Source organism: Leguminivora glycinivorella, chromosome 2 (genome assembly GCF_023078275.1).
Source record: "Leguminivora glycinivorella isolate SPB_JAAS2020 chromosome 2, LegGlyc_1.1, whole genome shotgun sequence".
NCBI lineage: Eukaryota > Metazoa > Arthropoda > Insecta > Lepidoptera > Tortricidae > Leguminivora > Leguminivora glycinivorella.
This window is the reverse complement of record NC_062972.1, coordinates 27,862,671-27,883,019: the sequence shown is the minus strand read 5'-3', so window position 1 is coordinate 27,883,019 and position 20,349 is coordinate 27,862,671. Positions and strand designations below refer to the sequence as shown.

Sequence of the window (20,349 nt, the reverse complement as noted above, 5' to 3'; positions counted from 1 at the left end):
TTTTGGCGTGATGAACAAAATTGTGTCACTCGGCAATATAATTTGTTTAACCATCTTCCATTACCATGAATAATTTTAGGTACCTTACCTACTTACCCCAGTTGATTATTCTTTAATAAAAGTTCATAATACCATGCTGACTTTAAATGCTCGAATTTTTATTTTTACCCCTAGGCCGTTTCACATTATCCAATCCGATATAGGATGTCGGAAGGATTTCAATGGAAAAATCCAAGATGGCGCCTGTAATGTATGGAATATCGGTCCGACATCCAATATCGGATCGGATAATGTTGTAACTGAACAACTTCATCTAGCTATAAATGAGAAACATTACAAGTAACAAATGGTTTAAATTGATGATTAAATGTAACTTTGTATCTATTTACTCATATAAAACTATGTCAGAATTCGAATGAATTAAATGATTACACAAAAATAATTAAGCTTTATAATCAGTGTATTATCGTCTATTGAAATTAGCGCCATCTTTCAGCAAATACTAAACATTAAGAACTACTGAGAGACGTACATGGGTGGCGAATAGCGAACGAAGTTATTGATCGGGCGAGCGATTGTAAAACAACTCCGTTAGATGGCGCTTGTTCAACAAAACACCTTATACAACGTGTTTCTGCTATTACTCAAAACCTCATACTACACTTAATGAAATAATTGCTAATTGTCATCATGAACTATAAAACTGTTTATTTGTGTGCGTTACTGCGGCGACATAGGGATTACCAATAGACAGCTAAGATGTCATTGTAAAGCACTTTGAGGCTTTGTCACGGTGGATTTCGCAGTCGTAGTAGGCGGGTTTGAGCCAATATTAAGAGTGACAAGGTTGTGATTAGATGCGAGTTTAGTTTGTTGTGACTTATGATAAACATTAAGATTAAATTGACAAACAACATCAAGCTCGTAGCGGGAAGGAGTGTTCGCCCAAGTGACCAGCAAGTATTAATACCCTTAAATATTGAAAAAGGTAAACAACCTCTAGCGGTGCGATATGTACATTGTTGTGTTGCAAGTACAGTGGAATAGGCATGTAAAAAGATAGCTAATCATGTTGATTTGAATAGAAATATTACTCCCATCGGGATGTAGCTCAATCGATTCTACTCTCGATTCTGAACGGGCGGTTTTCATATTTTTAGTGTTAAATGGAACACGGTGTATTTCAACTATTGCGCAATGCAATAAGGAGAGGTTCTAAATTAAATCTTAGTGTGAACATCTTATGGTTTAATACCGAACGGCCCGTAGTTTAATTAGGTATAGACAATGATATATCTGTCTCTCTCTAAATCAGGTGTGGAAACACCTGTGATATGGAAGCATCTTTTGCTGAGAAAACGTGAACTTTAATGTGTAGAGCGTATGAGTGTAAACAAAGCACTTGTGATCTTTCTCTTTGGAGCATGAAACATGCATGCAGGTGCTTATCCACTTCCAGGAAAAGATTGTATTCGACTGTTTTTCAGTTACTACGAAATGTAAACTTTAAAGTGAACGTATTACGATTTAATACCGAACGATTCGCTATGTAAATTAGGTATACACAAAGATTCTGCACCTGCCAGGTGCGAGTCCATTACCAGGAAGAAATGTCCAGAAAAATATCCAGATCCGTGCCTTTAAATAGCTCCGGGAGCGTTATTTTATTCATTATCATTCCGCCTCCCGTCGCCGAACGGAGCACACGCGCCTGCCGTTGCCGCTCCAGGAAACTATCTGCGCGCCCGTTAGGGGCTTGCGCGGCCGTTAGCGGTTGTGCGGGCACCCGAGCGCGGCGCGCTGTTCGCTGCTCTCTCCCCAGCTTTGTGTGCGCGCGCAGGCCACGCCATGTCTCCTACCATCACTCACCACCACAACCTCCTGAGCCTAGACGCGAGTTTGCCGGGCTTCGACAAATGTTCAACTCAACTGGTGCGCGCGCAGGTCGCGCCACCACCCAGCCTCGACGCGAGTTTGCCGGGCCACGTGACGGCCCTAGCTGCTCAGCGATCCTCTGCCAAGTGTATCAGTGAATTCCGAAATCCTAAGTGCGTCTTATTCCTGCGGCCCTTGCCTAGTTTATGCGTCATCGCGGTGCCGGTCATTAGTGTTTTCCAAGAGACAGTGACTCAATTAGTTAAGTTCTTGTGCCTTGTGTTATTTTTATGAAAATAATTTTCTGTATTATTTGTGTTCTCTGTGTAAAAGTGAACTCTATTGTGTTACGCGGATGTCTGAATCGACCGCGGACGGGAATCTGGAAGTGTAACTCTATTCGGACGTGGACGGGTTGAGCGCACGGACGTCCGATGTGGCTCTCTGGATGTTTTGCGTCTGATATAAGGGCGTTCCTAGCTTCAGTGTCCCATGCTTCAGATGCAACTCTAACTCTCTCTCCTTCTTGTTTTCTTCCTCTATCCTATTAAGTCTAGCGTGAGTACAGTAGTGTCCTTGCATGGCCGAGGTTGAGTTTTACTCCCTGACATGCAACTCTACTTGGCTCTCGTTTGTTCTCGTGTGCTTTTGCCTTATATTCTGGATGATTGAGGGTGCTACTGTCCTTGCATGGTCGAACAGAGCACTTGGTCTCTGTCACATGCAACTTTAGCTCCCTCTTCCCCCCATTCTTATAAGTGTATATCTGTTCTGTGTTTAGTGTATATCTGTTTTGTGTTAGTTTTAGTGTCTGAATTGTTTTGTGTAATGTGTTCAAAAAGTCGTCCAGACTTAATTCCACCGTCCAGATTTAATTCCGCCGTCCAGACTTAATTCCGCCGTCCAGGCTTATTGTAAAATGTAAATTAGATTAAGCTAGTTTTTAAGTTCCGGACCTCGAGGCCGACGACCTCGTGGTCTTAGCCCTATACACTCGGGTGTATAGGCGCCCCGTCCTATAACGAGTAAAGGGCGCTTAACCCGCCCGACTCAAAGAAATTCCAATTAAAAAAAAAAATTTTATTCATTAATTTTCGAGCATCGAGGACCGACAGTCGACCCTGGCTTAAAGTGTAAATTGTTTTAAATAGTGGGGAACCTCTGCCCAAATTTCTAAGTGTTTGATTTTATTGTGAATAAAATCTATGTTTTATTCTCGTAAAGTCAGCATTTGGGACAAGTGCTTAGAGTTGTTTAGCTCTGGTACTAATGGGTAGTGATTTCTGCTAAGTTTAAGTTATGTTTTACTAGAAGTATTGAAAGTTAGTGAGTGTTTATTTTATTCATGCCGTCTATCGTTTGGTTTTGTGGGGAACATATGTTCTTTTCAGAGCCTGATTTTGGATGGTAGATTCCGATTCGGTGGTGCAGGTTTATTGTCTTGTGCTATTGAGTTGGAGTTTATGTGAGTGAAGTGAGCCGCTAACGATTCGGTTCTTCTTGTCAGTTTCAATGTTATTGTGATAATCAAATTTAATGGTTAAAGTAAATAATACCTAATCAGTTCAAATTAAGTGAAGAATATTTAATTATAAAGCCAGATCGCTGCCCAGACAGACAGTTTGTTTAGCCTTGCATCGATTAACCTAGCGGCTGTTAAACTATTGATGCAAGGAGGTCCGTAGTTTTACCAATACAGAGGGTTAAATTGGCATTTTTCTCTTTACCAACATAGAAAAATGAAAAATCTCTCCCTCCCTGGTTCTTCAATGCCCAGCTGTTAGCCTAGAGCGAGGACATTATATGTGTCATTTGGAGTAATCCATGCTCGCTCGAAGCTGCAGTATTTGAAGGCCTTGTATATTTATTGTCATAAGTATGTATCATATACACGATAGGGAACTATCCTACCCGATTGCCTCCCTGTCCACGGACGCCTGCATCGGGGGGGGGGGGGGGGGGGGGGGGGGATAAATACACAGACTTATAGGGTTTGCTTTCTTCAGTCTAGTCTGCTGAACTCTAGCGTAGTCAGATTAGGTATACACCGCGTATGTCCTAAAACTCTGGGTCCATGGTGAGTACGAACAGAGTTTTTATCGTTTTTAGAGTAGGGAACTTTCTGTCTAGTAGGGTAGAATCACACACATCGATAGGTAGGGAAATAAATAAAGTTCTGTATAAAAACCTATCTTATCTAATAACTAAAAATAAATTATGTAAAAGTAAATCAAATTCAAGATCTAAAATTACTGGGCGTTGGAAGGTATTTTATAAATAATATTGTGTGTTTATTCTTGGTATAATGAAACTTCAATATCATATTTATTATCGAAGTGTGAAAAAGCTTTGAGTTATTACTTTTTAATTTATCAAAGTGTAATTTGTAATTTTGGTAGCAACTTCTGATTCTTTGGTGTGACAGCGATCTTTGAGTGTTAGCTGGGGTTGTTTAGGGACCAGTGGCATGCGGGCGCCGTCCACTGATGGGAAGCCGAAAACTCCGAGGAGTGATTAAGCTTGCTTTTCTTGGGTTTTCAATTGGAAGCTTCTTACTCGGTGTATCGTTGAAACAGTGAAAGGGTCGAGAAGTTATGGTCTATTAGCAGTATTGGGGAAAAGAGGGGTTTAGCTAGGGAAAATGAAACAAAATAAAAGGGGGGTTAGTTCATTGGTTTAGCATAGGACTCTCAATAAGCAGTTTGATTGAGATTAAGGGATTCAGACGGAATCGCAAGGCAGTCCTGCAACCGAATCCGAAACTAGAGCGTAGCCGATGTTTACAAAAATATTTTTTATATCATTTACCTTTTAAAAAACAAAATTATGAATAAAATGTCTGGCGCCTGTAAGTTTACTTTCCTGCTCAAGTTCGAATGTTACTTTGCTCGCACATTTTTCACAGGCGTATTTAGCGTTAACATAATCTCCACGTCTTTTGCCTATTCGTCCAAGTTAATGTAATTTTCACAAAATTATGCTGAGTTTTAATTAGTGGGTTAAGTTATAATTAATCATATGAGTCCAATAGTCGTATCTACTTCGCATTAAAGAGTTTGGGGTTGCTATGGTTCATATCGAGGGGTCCTTCTACTACCATTAGACGATCACAAGGCCAAATCTACGGGGTATTTTTAAAGGGTGGTTAGTTGTAAGTATGTTTATTCAAGTAAGTAAGTAAATAAGTGAGTGGGTGCGGAAGTTCGGTACAATGTGAAAACGTAAGCGCGTTTTCACATTAATTTGCTACCCTATAACAGATGGCGCCTAAGAGTTGACATAGTTCATTCCAGTCCGATAACATGCGCAGATCCAGGGTGGGGTCATGGGGGTCATGACCCCCCCCCCCCCATAGCTGGGCACCGTTAATCAAATAGTTAACTTCGATAATCGCTAATCCGTTACTATAAAAGTTAACTTCGTTAATCGTTAAAGCGATACATTTCAACAAATTTAACGGAAGTTAAAGTTAATCGATAATCCGTTACTCGAGATAAAAAAAATATTTTACTGTAGCTAGTTGCATCAGTTACCAATTATATGTTATTGTAAAAGCCCGAAGTTCGCCAAAATCTCAGCTGCCAATTGGTAAAAGCGAAATGTTAATAAATATTGTCCTCTTTGGACTTATACCGACGTTGGTTCGGTAAATCCTAGGTTTTACTTTGGTGACCTGTAGATATTGGGTCGTTCATGCGGTCATGTCGTAGTCATGGTGCGTGGGTTCCTCGGATTGAGACACTTCTAATCGAAGTTATGATACACGGTAACTTAGTAGATAGCGCGGCCCGCCGAACTTTGGCTTGATGCGTCGGTTGCGCAATTTGTGTGTCATGATGATTTGCATTCTATTTCCCAGTTAGTGAAGGGTGCAGTAGGACTAATAAACTTTAGCAGGTCTCGAACAAGTGATCTAAAGGCACCAATTGGTCTGTAGACTGTGAATTTACGGGAAAATCCTAGGTTTCGCCGTACTCCGGGCTTTTACAGTACGGGCACTGCCCGTCGGGCAGAGCAAGTTTTACTCGACGCGTGCGGAACTGGATTAACGATTAACGGACTCAAAGAAGTTTAACGGAGTTAACGAATACGTTAACATTTTTTAAAGTTAACTTAAAAGTTAATCCGTTAACCAAAATGTTAACTTCGTTAATTAACGATTAACGGATTAACGAGTTAATGCCCAGCTATGCACCCCCCCCCTGGAGCCTAGGTTGGCCATACAAATAGACCACGTGACCCCCCTCTGGGGCCTGGGCCTTTACCACGTGACCCCCCCCCCCCCTGGGCACGAAGCTGGATCCGCGCTTGCGATAAAAACATCTGGCCGTCCCTATCGCACTTACTAATAGTGCGATAGGGACGGCCTGCTATTTTATTGTCTATCGCGCGACCATGCTACCCGTGCAGGTCTGTCCCACTCGCACGTGTAGGTATCGAACTGTATTACCACTCGCGAGGGGCAAATCAGTAGGGCCTCACGGGCGAGCGGTGACGCACGCGTGAGAGTTGTTCGTCGTATACCTACGTACCTACTGATTCGACCGCTGTCACAGAATTAATATTCTATCGTGATCGTACTATTCGAAACCTCATTTGTTTACAAAAATAACTAAAGGGCGGAATTATACAAGGCCTTTGAGTAGGTAATATCAGGCCTGTTTCAATTAAGGTAGGTACTTACACTTACTTATTTTTTTATTTAAACTTTATTGCACAAATTATCAATAAAAAGTACAAATGGCGGACTTAACGCCTTAAGGCATTCTCTACCAGTCAACCACTGGGCAAATCATAGATAGTTAGTTTGGTGCACAAGATCATAAAGCCAGTATAAGATTGTAATGATTAAGTAAATACAAGTCGATACCTACTATTATAAAGTAAACATACACAAATGCAATAAATAAACCTACATACATAACCTATATACATACTTATCTAAGTAAGTAGTGTAAGTACGCCTTAGTACGCGAATTTACCACTAACGCCGTGTCTTGCGTGGGCGACGGTCGCGCGACCGTCGCCGTCGTGTCTCATACTTCCATATCGATAAGGTTTGATTTCGTATGCGTCGCATCGCCGTCGCACGACCGTCGCCCACGCAAGCCACGGCGTTTGACATATCTTAGACAGCGTCCCCACTTAGGCGTCGCGTATCTCGCGGCGCGCAACGGACGTCTCCGCCACGCCGCCTGAATGTAACGCCGTGGCTTGCGTGGGCGACAGTCGCGCGATGGTCGCGCGACGGCGATGCGACGCATACGAAATCAAACCTTATCGATATGGAAGTGTGAGACGCGACGGCGACGGTCGCGCGACATCGCCCACGCAAGACACGGCGAAATTCAAAAAACGTCTCCTCAGTACATTTTGTATAGGAAGGACATAAGACGCGAGGATATTACATTTGGCGGCGTGGCGGAGACGTCCGTTGCGCGCCGCGAGACACGCGTCTCATGAGTGTGGACGCTGGCTTAGGTTTTTTCGAGCTAAAGTAGAGCAATATAAAAAAAGGTAGTAATTAAATATTAAGATTATATTATTTTTTAAAAGGAGACAACCCTATATCGTCAGAAAAGGTACGAGTTACGCGATAGAAAGAGAGCGCACTTCTACTTTAATATAATTGTAGGCATTTAGCGTTGCGCGGTCGGAATTTGAACTTAATAGTATCGTGGCATGAGTCGTTATTTCTTTAAACAGGTTTTTTTGGAGAGCGCTTTCTGTACTTGTACTAATATGTATTCTGTGCCTATAGTACAACCTTTGCTTAGTTTGGGGTTTGGGGCTAGGTTGATCTGTGTAAGGTGTCCCCAATATTGACTTATTATTTATTTATTTTATTTTTATGTGCGATTTTATCACTAACATTGACTTAAAAAATTATCCGACTACTTGCCGACTACGGGAACATTTAACAGAAATTGTTTTCGTAGGCACCATTTTTTTAGTTCACTAAAATTTCCTTTCCTAAACTCTACAGACTATACAACCGGGGTCTGTAGAGCCATAATAAAGTCTGGTCCGGACGTCTGACATGTATTGTGTAGACTCCTTAAAAAAAGTAAGTCAGGCCGCCATCTTGGATTTTATAGGAAAACATTTATTTACTGGGTTTCAACGTTCGTATTGCATTTCAGCTCTTCATTTCAGTTTCTTCAATATTTTAACATAGTGATAACTAAGCATATAACTAATGCCAAGATGGGGAAGCCCGAGCCTGCGCGCAAAAGTGTTAGTTAACGTTTTTCATGGTGTAACATTTCACAACTTAAGTTTTGGTAATGTAGGTAAAATTTACGTTTAATTAAGCATGGTGTGTCGCTTCGGGCAAGGATCATCTAAACACATACCTATTCACTAACATTATATTTTATTTTAACATGTGTACCTACAGGTTTTGTTTGCAAACACGTGTCATCCGTGGCTTGTTACCTGCGTTTCAAAAAGGGTCCTATTTTTTGTCTTATTTATCACGTCTGTGTCCGCTTTTGGGTGTTTAACAGTACTTAAATGGTTTCATAACATCTGGTGCCAATAGAGTTTTTTGTTTTTGCTTTACCTTTACAATTGCACTTCAAATGGTTGTTACATGTTGTACTTACGAGTGATGTCGAAGTTATGTGTATAAAGATTGTTCTGTAGTGTGTAGTAATATTAAATTTGTGCATTCCAGAGTTCGACAACTTCGTCGAAATCTTCAAACATAAGTTTACGTGCAAGTGCTTCAACCAGAATGAGTTCAAGGAAACAAGTGAATGTGGCCAAAAGAAAATGGACCAAAAAGAACAAAAAAATCAAACAGTTGTTTGAACAGCTTCGCGAGAGCCACTCGGTTATCAATTTGGATGACACCACAGATAATAATAGGAAGCGAAAGTCATCTTCAGTTGACTTGAGTGAAACAGTCCAGGCGAAGGTTAAAAAAATGGACTATAACTCAAGTGTGATTGTTATACAAGACAATGAGCCTACTGCAACTCCACAGAAGAAGCGTAGTGCACTACATTGCTCTACTCCTCTTGGTGGGAGGACAAGCACAAACTTTTCAGATTTAAATGTGTCTGCGATCAAAAATGCAACAAACAATAATGATCTATTAGAAAACTTCAACCGTGAAGTATCAAATTTAACGTCAGATATAGAAAGTGGGATTCCTGTCAACAAACAATTTATAACGGTAGACCTCACAGGAGAGGTGCAGGGTAGTACTAGTAAAGGTAAGGAGAGACATTTTTAAAATGTAAATATCATTGTAAGAAATTTGTTTATTTGTTGCTTTCTGCACCCAACAATGTCAAGACTTAAATAATATCTTAAGTTACATTCTTGTCTTGGAAAACTTGTAGAGGTACTTATTCAGAATATTCCATGTCCCGCCAACTAATTAGGTAGCTGGTAGGCATGTGCAATTTCACTGTCATGATGTGATTGAATTGAGAGAAAGAGAATGAAGATCTGCAAAATTACAATGTTATAAGACTTTCTTAGTGTGTTTTCACATTATCCGATCCAATATCGGATGTCGGACCGATATCCCATACATTACAGGCGCCATCTTGGATTTTTTCTATTGAATTCCTTCCGACATCCTATATCGGATCGGATAATGTGAAAACGGTCTTACACTGACGTAAGCTCAAGAATGTGTTGTGGGTGCTTGGTCACAGTAGATCTATATAATATACAAATACTTAAATACATGGAAAACACCCATGACAGGCCATGACTTAGGAGTAATTATCTATGTACATCACACAAATGCCCTAACCAGAATTCAAACCTAGGAACATTGGCTTTGCAGGTCAATGTAAACTTAATCCAATAACTTATTGACAAAATCACTACATTTTTAAAAGCATTTTTCTTTATATTGTTTTATGAACTGAATCAATACTAGGCCTAGTTAGATCCTGAAATATCAGGAGTGATAAAATAAATGTAAAATTAAATATATTCCTTGATATGACAGATTTTATATCAACTAGAACTACAGTTGTGTACTTATTTAAAATTTACAATTTGTAATTCTGTCAGTAGTGCATTATTTTCGGTTTATACATATAAATGTTATGCTTTCCAAATTAGTCTTGACCCTCAAAGTGTGTTTTACTCATATCTTGTAGAAAAACATTATGTATTAATTACTTGTAGTTAAAAATCTTAATTGGAAATATGCCTTTTTTTTCCTCTTTTATAGATATAATCAATGTCACTGATAGTGACTGCATATTAGTGTCTTCAAATACATCCGTGAGCACTAGTAGGGACTCACAAATAACCGTAATAGAGAGGCCCAAAAGTACAGTTTCCGAGGAGAGAACAATTCGTAGGGTCGCTAAAGGTTTGAACGGCTTGATAGCCAATCTGGACAGTTCGTCCCAGGGCAAGCTCCTAAAGATGATTACGCAGAACATTTTCAGCGGCTGTAATGTAGCTATGGGTTTGAAAAATAACCTTGATAATGATAGGGTAAGTGACAAGTTCTAAATGGACAATTATTATTCAAGTTGTTTCTAGAAGTATTAAATCTATGTAATTTATGTACTATATATTTGTGGAATTCCATTAAATAAGGGTCCTGTTTCTTCAAGGATCTTTCTGATAGAAAACCACATTTTATATTTTTTCCCCTCACTAGCTCGGAAACACGTGTTTTGTCCTTTAATACCAGCGGGTAAAAACGCATTTTATCCACTAGTGGTTAAATTTGACCTTGAATAAAGTCAAATTAACTGGTTTAAAATTGATAAAAGTAGGTGAATCTAGTAATAAAGATGATTTACCACCTGTGGAACTACTGGAAGCAGTGATAAACGCATTTTTTGCGTTGTAGTTTCCTCGCTATAGTGAGGGGAAAAGTTTTGTGTTACACTCGGGTGCAAATATATTTTCACCACACCAACTGGTAAAGGCTTACTTTGCTATTCGAAAACAGATAGCAAAATTGCATTTTATCCACAAGAGTGCAAAGTAATTTCATACAAATTTTAACTTGATGTCTTAAGCTAACTGGTAGATTTTACCAATAAATGATGATTTTGAATCATAAATATTGAATAGATTGATGGATGTGATTTAGTTTGATGTTTTAAAGTCAGTATTTTCGTGTTCGTGTGTTAAAAAAACTCTTTGTGAACCACTCGCTAGTTCAGGATTCTATCAATTGCCCCCGAACCACTTCTCGTGTGTTAAAAAACTCGCAAGTTCAGGATTCTATTCTCTCGCTTCGCTCGTGGTTCAACTATAGAATCCTTTCACTTGCTCATTTTTCAATTCCACACTCGGCGTTAAAATACAACTTTGCCCCCTTGTATAACAAATAACTATTATCTATCTAATCTATTATATATTGTATTATGATGTGTAATTGTGTATAATATATTATATGAAATTAATATTGTCTGAAAAACATTTCTTTTTTGCTGTCAATGAAGCTAAAAGTATTATATATTATATTATTTTATTGGCATGTCATGTCATAATTTATATAAGTATTTTATTATAAAAAGTAGATTTAAAGGTCTTAAATACAACATTTTGCAAAATTAATGTATTGTTGATGTTCTTTTACATTGTTCAGCTATTCTGTTACTCTTCACAAATGACTAACTACGTTTATAATAATATAATGATATCTGAAGCAGACATAAAGAGTTGCAGTTGGGTCTCAATGTGTCTGTATCAGCCTTAAGCCAGTTTAACTTCAGCTGATGAGCTAATCCGGATTAGAACATGATGACTTCTTAATAATAATAGCTTAAAAAGACGAAAACAAGCAAAATTCATGCAGCTAATCCCATGAATGTATTATTGTATTAATAGGTTGGACTAAAAATCAGAAGAAATATTTGTCCTGTAATGTTACATAAATAGTATATTATGACTAAAGGATTCCAATGAGATTTATATTGAAATAAATTGAGTAATTTTTAAAGTTTTCTAAACTTTAAGCAATGCCAGGTTCATTCACAGTTTCAGTCTACCAAAGTGCTGCCATGGTTATAATGTGATTTTTGTGATAATCTTTGTGAAACCCACTTTAACACCAAAGGTAAAAGTTTCTTATATTTTCCACAAAATGTTCCAGGTACCTCGCATAGCGGAGACACCAGAAGATGTATACATCAAAGAGATGTTCCAGGGTAAACGGCCCTCGAATAGTAGTGTTGGTAGCAATATCTATAACCCGGAGAAACATGTAAAGAGGTCTGGGCCTAGGACCATAGTCATAGATGGCAGTAATGTTGCCATGGAGTAAGTAACTATTGAAATTTTCATGACTTTGTAATTTTATATACTATTTTCGAGATACATTTATACAAATGGCTTATTTTTTTGGCTATCCGTCGTCGCACCGAGCAGACGTGTACAAGAATTATTTGAAAAATATTTAATACACTGCCGTTGAAAATCGATACTTAAGTGTTTATCTTAAAGTCGTAAATTGTGTAACAAGGGTCGGTTGTTTACATCTTAACTCTTCTACGCGAGGTGCCACCGCGCAGCGTTTGTATCTCGCTCTCACAAACGCAGGACACGTCAGGCAAATATTATCTACTTATTTACTCTTCTCGCGCATTGCAACAGCAACCAGCGTCACAAACATGGAAGGCCAGGGATCGCCAACCCGGACAAGAGAAACCACATATCTATCATCAGGTGCTGGTGCCGTCATGCCAGTAGGGGGATCACAGCCCGATCTATCGAAAGTATGTAACACCAATTTAGATTCTCAAATCACATTTCGCAAACGTAAAAAACCATCTGATAGTGATTGCACAGAATGCTCTGAGGATGTAAAGCAGATACGAATTGAGATGTCTCGTGTCAGTTCATTATTAGAAACGTACATAAACTCGAACCAAGTAATAATAAATCAGATGCAAGAAAATATATCGGATATTAAAACTCAGCTCACAGATATGAAATTCTCAAATGAACAATCAATAAAAAAAATCGAAGAGAATGTGAATGGAGTTGTTAAGCAAATTAGTGAGATTAAACTGTCATCTACTAATGTTTTAACGGAACAGAAGAAAATAAATACACAAATAAACATGTTACAAGACTCAATATCCAAAGGCGAAGAAAAACTCAAATCTCTTGAATCAGACGTTAACAACATCAAAAATACTTCTCAAAATACACAAGCTGACACTGAAAACCCGTTACACCACGGGGAGCAAATAATACAAGAGGTGCAGGAGCGTAAAAATAGGGAGAAAAATATTATACTTATGGGATTAGAAGAAAAAAGTTCAACCAGGGCAGAAGAGCGTTTGTCCCAAGAAGAAAACGATGTAACCAGCATAATCGCTTCGATTGACCCAGATGTTCCAAAGCCTATCAAGATTTTTAGAATTGGCAAATATCGACCTGGAAAGACTCGAAATATCAAAATATGCTTTGAAGCGCCTAGGCACGCCAAGACATTGCTCCGCAAAAAAACAAAATCTGCCAGACGGTTTTAAGATCTTCTCTGACCAAACTCCTGCTCAACAAAGCTATCTCAAGAGGGTGAAAGATGAATTGCGTGATGGTGAAAGAGACCTGACTATAAAATATATTAACGGGATGCCAAAAATTATTAAAAATGCTCCAAAAAACTACAATCCATAAACCTTGACCATAAAGCTGACACCACAAATACTTATGGAATTCTGGATAACTTCGAGAACTTCCCAAAAAATAATAAATCACGCCTCACTTTTCTATACCTTAACTCTCGAAGCATACGCAAAAAGGGAATATTCGATGAAGTAAAGTGTACCCTACAAGCAATTCCAAAAACTGTTCAACTTATCTTATTAACGGAAACTTGGTTTCGCACCGAAGCGCAAGCCTCACAATACCAACTCCCTAACTACACACATTACTACAACTATAGGACAGATACTGGGGGAGGTGGCGTGTCAGCCTACGTGCACAATAACCTAAAACACACTTTGTCAGAATCTACGTACACAGGAGGAAATAACTACCTATGGATAAAATTGGAGAACTATGCTTTGGAGGTAGGCGTTGTGTACAATCCAGGACATACAGATTTTACTAATTTTCTTGAAGTATATGGAGCACAACTAGAACGCAGAAATAGAGCAATTGTCTTCGGTGATTTCAATATCGACCTTCTGACAAAAGACAGAAAAACGACACAATATAACACACTCTTAAAGGAATCGGGTCACAAAATCCTAAATAAAATAAATCAAAAATACTGTACAAGAGAGGGATCGCAAAAAAAATCTATCTTAGACCATGTCAGCACAAATTTAAAAAACGATTACTTCCACATGATAACAATTAACACGTCATTATCTGACCATAAACAGATTTATTTAGAGATCAAGAAAGTGAAACCGCCTCCAAAAATACACTTACAATACGAAGCAATAAACTATGAAAACCTATTCAATTCACTAGAAAGGACGGGGATGCACGAAGTCGATAATTTCCCTAAATTGGAAGAGAAGATAAAACAAATTACTAAAGAAAACCTAACAGTTAAAACCAAAATTCTCAATCCACCTCAAAAAGACTGGATAAATAAGGAAATAATCACGGAAATAGACAACAGAAATTTGCTATGGACTAAGCTAAAGAAAAACCCGGATGATCCTATCTTGGAAGAAGAATTTCGAGCAAAACGAAACGAAGTTGCTAAACTAATACAGGACACAAAAAAATCATACTACTACAAACAATTTGAAAAATGTAACAACAAACCAAATAAAATGTGGGATCTACTGAACACATTAACTAACAATAAAATCAAACAAAACAGCGCAATTTCTAAATTAATCATTGATTCCAACGAAATTTGTAAGCCATATGATATCTGTCAAACATTCAATACTTACTTTTCAACGATAGGGTCACGTTTAGCTGCAGATATACCTACAGAATATCACGATAACCATATGTATGCTTTACCAAAAAATAATCTTCCTAATACTAAAATGACTAACTTTGAATCATGCTCTGAAGAAGAAATCCTAAATATTATCAATAACCTTGACTCTAATACCAGTACCGGCTTAGACGGAATAAGTACAAAAGTTATCAAATGCCTGCAGTCCTTAATAGTGACCAAACTAACGCTCTGTTTTAATAATCTTTTACGAATTGGTGTGTTTCCTGATACATTAAAAGTAGCGAAAGTCACTCCTATATACAAGTCAGGATTAAAAACTGACCCCGGTAACTACAGACCTATCTCTGTACCGGTGATGTCTAAAATACTGGAAAAAATATTGTATACGCGATTAAACAAATACTTTGATTCCTTCAGTTTTCTGTTTAAGGGACAATACGGATTTCGACCCCAAAGTAATACACTCACAGCAACTGTTGATCTCATTACCAAAATAAAACATAACATAGACCGCAAAAATATAGTTCTGGGCATTTTTATAGATCTCAAAAAAGCTTTTGACACTGTTAGTCACACCTTACTCCTTAAAAAACTAGAAGTCATTGGCATAACCGGGACAGCTCTGCAAATGTTCAAATCCTATCTGACAAACAGGTCACAAGTAGTTCAAATTGAAGGATCTAATTACACTAGTGATCCACTTCCCGTAACATGTGGTATTCCGCAGGGGTCAATCTTGGGTCCCCTGCTATTCCTAGCTTATATTAACAATGTGTATGAACTGGGTTTAAATGGCCACATCACTCTTTACGCCGATGACACCTGTCTATTTTATTTTGGTTCATCTATACATGACATTATTGCTAGAGCTCAACATGATCTAGATATCCTCTACGAATGGCTCCAATGTAACTTGTTGACTATTAATATTTCTAAAACTTGCTATGTAATTTTTAAAGCCAAAAACAAACATATTCCTACACATTCCCCTTTAACAATTAATAACGTCTCCTTGATACAAAAAACTCACGATAAATATCTAGGTCTTTACATGGATACTCTCCTAACCTGGAATATACATATAGATAATATAAAAAAGAAATTAGTAACACTGCGAGGTTCTCTTCGTAATACCGTTAAATATATACCCAAAAAACAAAAAGTGGCAATCTACAATGCTTTAGTTAATCGACTCGTTTAACTCGTTTAAAAAGCATCTTCACAAACATGTAATTGAAGACATACCTATATTATAAAAATGCAAAACTAGTCAAACGTTTAGTCGAGATGATTAAATTAAATTAAATTAATAACTACTTACCTAATATCTTGTTATGTTGTCATGTTGTTGCGACGATGAAATTAGTTGTAAGTATATATTTTAAATATGTTCTCATTATAAATCATCAGAAAATCTGAATCATAAAAGTAACTAACTTATTTAACCTGTGTCAAAAATGAAACAAATGTGTGACCCAGACACTTCTGTAATATACAAATATGATTTTTCCAAAAGGAAGTACTATTGCAATGTTTTGTAACTAGAGTGCAGCACTCTCACATATTTATTCAGTTTGTTGACAACTTTTCACTACGATATTGATGCATCAAAGGGCACACTAGAGTTTTGCGTGATATCCTCTAGTGGTGTTAGTAAAATTGTACACTAACTTTAGGGCATCTGTTTCAGGCACGGCAGAGGCAGAGAATTCTCAGTGAAGGGTTTAAAGATCTGCATAGACTACTTTGTGAATCGCGGTCACGAAGTTAGGGCCTTCGTGCCAAGGTTTAGGTGAGTACATCATTCATCAGCTTAGTTACAGTCCGACACAGAATAAATGCCAAAAAATGTATACGGTATGAAGTATGATATCCATGTACAAAGTTTTAGTACTTAATTCGTATTGATTGGACAGCACTTTTGTATCATTACTAAATTTTACTCTGACCTTAACATTTATTCCTGCTGATATAAAGTAGGTTTGATTTTCTTAGATATGTTTATTTTATTACCGTTACCTAAAGTTTTCCTCAATTTGTTCCTATTTAACTTGAGGGGCAGAATCTGTCAAACTGTCGTGCCTTGAACCCTCGCAACGATGAAGCTTCCACTTTTCGAGTCACTCGTTACACTTCAATTTCGAAGGTCTATTTGCAAAAGCTGTCATGAATGGAAAGAATTAGTGAATGAAAATATGCATGTGTGTGACAGATTAACCAATAAAATGGTAGCTCTTGACAGTTAGAACTGTATATCGTCACTACTTTTAAAAAATCTCGTATCTCACGCTGCTTCTCAAAGTTAAAACGCAGTAAGTCTATATGCATTCCATACATACTACAATTTTATTTTCATTGACAGACGAAGATACAAGTTTTTTTTAAAGTAGTGACGATGTTGATACAGGTGTCACTCATCCAGTACAAATTTTGTTCATTCCATTCGTGCCAGCGTTCGTGAAACAATCTGTACTAGTTTATTATTATTTTGTAAATAATTAGTATAACATATGTTTCAGATGTAAATTCGGCAAAAGCACAGAGCCGCGGTTGCTGGACGCGATGGAGCGCAGCGGGCTCGTCGTGTACACGCCCTCGCGCGAGCTGCAGGGCAAGACCATTGCCTCCTACGACGACAGGTACTTTAGTCTAATTATTATCAAAGACCTATATAACTTCGTATAGACCGATAAAACCATACAGAAAAAGGAACGGTGAGCTAGATGGCGATACACCTTTGGGGTACGCTCAGCTAGATGGCGCTAATATTAATATTTGACATTTTAAAACATATCAAGCTAAGAATATGGGCCAAATTGTCAAAACTGAGGCACAGTATAATAAAGATTACTATCGTACAGTATGGCCACTCCCGCTCCCCGCTTAAAGTGCCGCCCACCCCCTCTCGGTTACCTCACAGTTACCGCCTGTCAGAAACGCGAACAGTCGACCTGTCATATTTCACTCATACAAGCATAGTACGCGTTCACTTACACGAGCTTAGACTGTGTGCTAGGAACGCGCCTCTTTCATATATTTGATCGCCAGTGTCCGAGGTGTGACTGAGGTTCAAAAGTTTTAAGCCTGTGTCGAGAGATGGCAGTATATGCACTGTGATTACACATTTTACTTTGACAGTAACTCTCTTTAATACTCGATCCTCTTTGTTATTATTTACATGTAAGAAGAACGAACGTTGGTTCTTGGATTAACATTGTGTTGATTCCCAGCAAAAAGTCTTAATTTGTCTCTTACCATTACATGGTCGTATAATATAAAGATACTAGTAAATTTAATTGTCAGGGCTATGATGTAGTTTACTTTACTCCAGTTGTTACAACTGGGAAGTAGGAAAAAGAAATCTGAATTCAAGTAACAAATGTTAGGTATAATTACTAAGTTCCGAAGAACTAACGAACTAGTCGTGAACCACGAGCCAAAAACAGGTTTCTATAACAAGTGCTAGCCTAGTGACTGTCATTGGCTAGCCTGGCACAATCGCTCACGAAACGAAGCTGGCAGTAGAATCTATCTCAATTTTTTGCGTATTGGCGCGACAGAGCCAGCGGCGTATCGCTTTCGTTTGGCGTCGGAGAAATGCCATTCGGCTACGGGGCCTGGTAACGAAGTGGCAGTAGAAATTCACAAGGACATCAATTCTCAATTTTTTTCGCATTGCCGGCGATTTGCTGGTTTTCACCGCTGGAAATAACTGAAGAAGATTTAAGTGTGTACTACTTACTGCGAGTAATTTTGTAGTGACTAGCTAGTGTGAATAACCACAGTCGGGTTTAAAAGTCACCTGTTTATTATTTTTATTAATATGTATCCAATATCTTTCGTTCTGGAGGTCGCGGGTTCGAACCCCGGCTCGCACCAATGAGTTTTTCGGAATTTATGTGCGAAATGTCATTTGATATTTGCCAGTCGCTTTTCGGTGAAGGAAAATATCGTGAGGAAACCGGACTAATTCCAATAAGGTCCAGTTTACCCTTCGGATTGAAAGGTCAGATGGCAGTCGCTTTCGTAAAAACTAGTGCCTACGCCAAATCTTGGGATTAGTTGTCAAAGCGGACCCCAGGCTCCCATGAGCCGTGGAAAATGCCGGGATAGCGCAAAGAGGATGATGATGTATCCAATATCCTTGCAGGTACATAGTACAATACGCGGCGGCGGTAGACGGCGTGATCGTGTCCGGCGACAACTACCGCGACGTGGCGCTGGAGCACCCGCGCTGGCGCAAGACCATCGAGCAGCGCGTGCTGCCCTTCACGTGGGTGCAGGACATGATCATGTTCCCCAGGGACCCGCTGGGGAGGAACGGACCCACGCTCGAACAGTTCCTTAGGCATGATAGTTAGCTAACTAATATTTTCTTGAGACCGAAGCCGACGCGCGTAGATAGATATAAAGTGAGAAAGCTGCAGTAGGCATCTTTAAAACTGTTTTTAGTGTCACGCGGAACGATCCGCACCGGACTAACATGTTTAAAGTTCAGGGGGCGTTTTAGAGTAAAGCGAACGACAACGTCACCTTCAAACAAATTGGTCGTGCGGATCGGTCCGCGTGACACCAAAATCACCATAAAAAACAGAATGAGATTTGTTGTAGAACTCTGCGAGCATGTTGGTTTTAGCCTCTCAAGTAGTAGCTTTGTTTTGATGTACGGCGGTTTTTACAATTAATGCGAACCGTTACGTCACTCCATTATTTATTACTTAGCAATCTTTACATATGATTTTCATGCCTAAAACAGTAAAGGCCACTTATCAGAAAATCTATTGAAATTTCGATTAAAATTTACCGTATTAAGTTATTATAATTTGCCAGTAATTAGGTACGTCTTCCTTTCGGTAAACATCAAAACGAAGCTACACATAAAAAACCAAAAACCTCGTATACTGTAAGCCATTTTATAAACGTTGTTTTTGTATTCCGAATACTAAAAAAAATGTTCAAAAACTCCAATATAATTATTTTATTTCTCATTTTAGTATATGGAATATAAAATCGTAGCATACATATAATGAAAACTAGCTACGTGTCTTGCTCAAAATAACTGATTACACTTAGGTGTAACACAACTATAAATCTTAGGAATATATATTTTTATAATTGGAACAATAGGATAAAAATGTGTTATTTTAGATTTGTCGTATAGATCTTATAGATTTTTTTTTCGTGCGTTTTTAATTATGCAATACTCAATTTCCAATGATGTTTCAGTCATACAATTTCATAATTTCTCCCCTCTAGTCCCAAATACATATACCTACCTAAAGTTATGTCTTAGTCCCACGATTCATACAAATTAAATTTGTATGAAAAGTCAGTAGCCCCTGCTGGATCTTTGAAGTTTTAACATTCCCAATCTTTGGGACATGGGACTAGAACGGTTAAAGAACAATCCCAACTAATTAATTATGTTAAGCTGTGAAAAAAAACTAGGCATACTTCATCTGATACTACTTTTTATTTTTCAGCTCTGATCATTATCGAAATATTGCAAATCTTATGATATTGACATAAGATTTTGTATTCACTGCCACTGATCTGTGCTAAAAGATTTAAAGAGTACAAATATGTAGTGTGTC

The 20,349-nt window shown here is 38.3% G+C and overlaps 1 protein-coding gene across 5 annotated transcripts; it reads left to right on the top strand.

Annotated features, from left to right (window-relative positions):
• The first annotated feature begins 7,942 nt into the window (after positions 1-7,942).
• LOC125241353 lies at positions 7,943-19,723 on the top strand. 5 transcript variants are annotated; one of them, XM_048149804.1, is made up of 7 exons: positions 7,943-8,112; positions 8,555-9,098; positions 10,079-10,350; positions 11,969-12,135; positions 16,446-16,547; positions 17,275-17,394; positions 18,906-19,723. In XM_048149804.1, exons 1-7 carry the CDS (start codon positions 8,083-8,085, stop codon positions 19,114-19,116), a joined length of 1,446 nt encoding a protein of 481 aa, XP_048005761.1. In that variant the 5' UTR covers positions 7,943-8,082; the 3' UTR covers positions 19,117-19,723. The 5 variants fall into 5 exon arrangements, with proteins under 5 accessions (XP_048005761.1, XP_048005776.1, XP_048005753.1 ...); XM_048149819.1 differs by having other exon boundaries at positions 7,959-8,159; XM_048149796.1 differs by having other exon boundaries at positions 7,959-8,164.
• The last annotated feature ends 626 nt before the right edge of the window (positions 19,724-20,349 follow it).

What these genes read in the sequence shown, in the direction of transcription:
- LOC125241353 (XM_048149796.1), top strand. Translation starts at nt 8,075, where the DNA reads ATGCCAAGATGGGGAAGCCCGAGCCTGCGCGCAAAAGTGTTAGTTAAC. An exon ending in ACAACTTAAGTTTTGGTAAT is followed by an intron (nt 8,165 to 8,554) that starts GTAGGTAAAATT and finishes TGTGCATTCCAG; the next exon opens with AGTTCGACAACTTCGTCGAA. An exon ending in GCAGGGTAGTACTAGTAAAG is followed by an intron (nt 9,099 to 10,078) that starts GTAAGGAGAGAC and finishes CCTCTTTTATAG; the next exon opens with ATATAATCAATGTCACTGAT.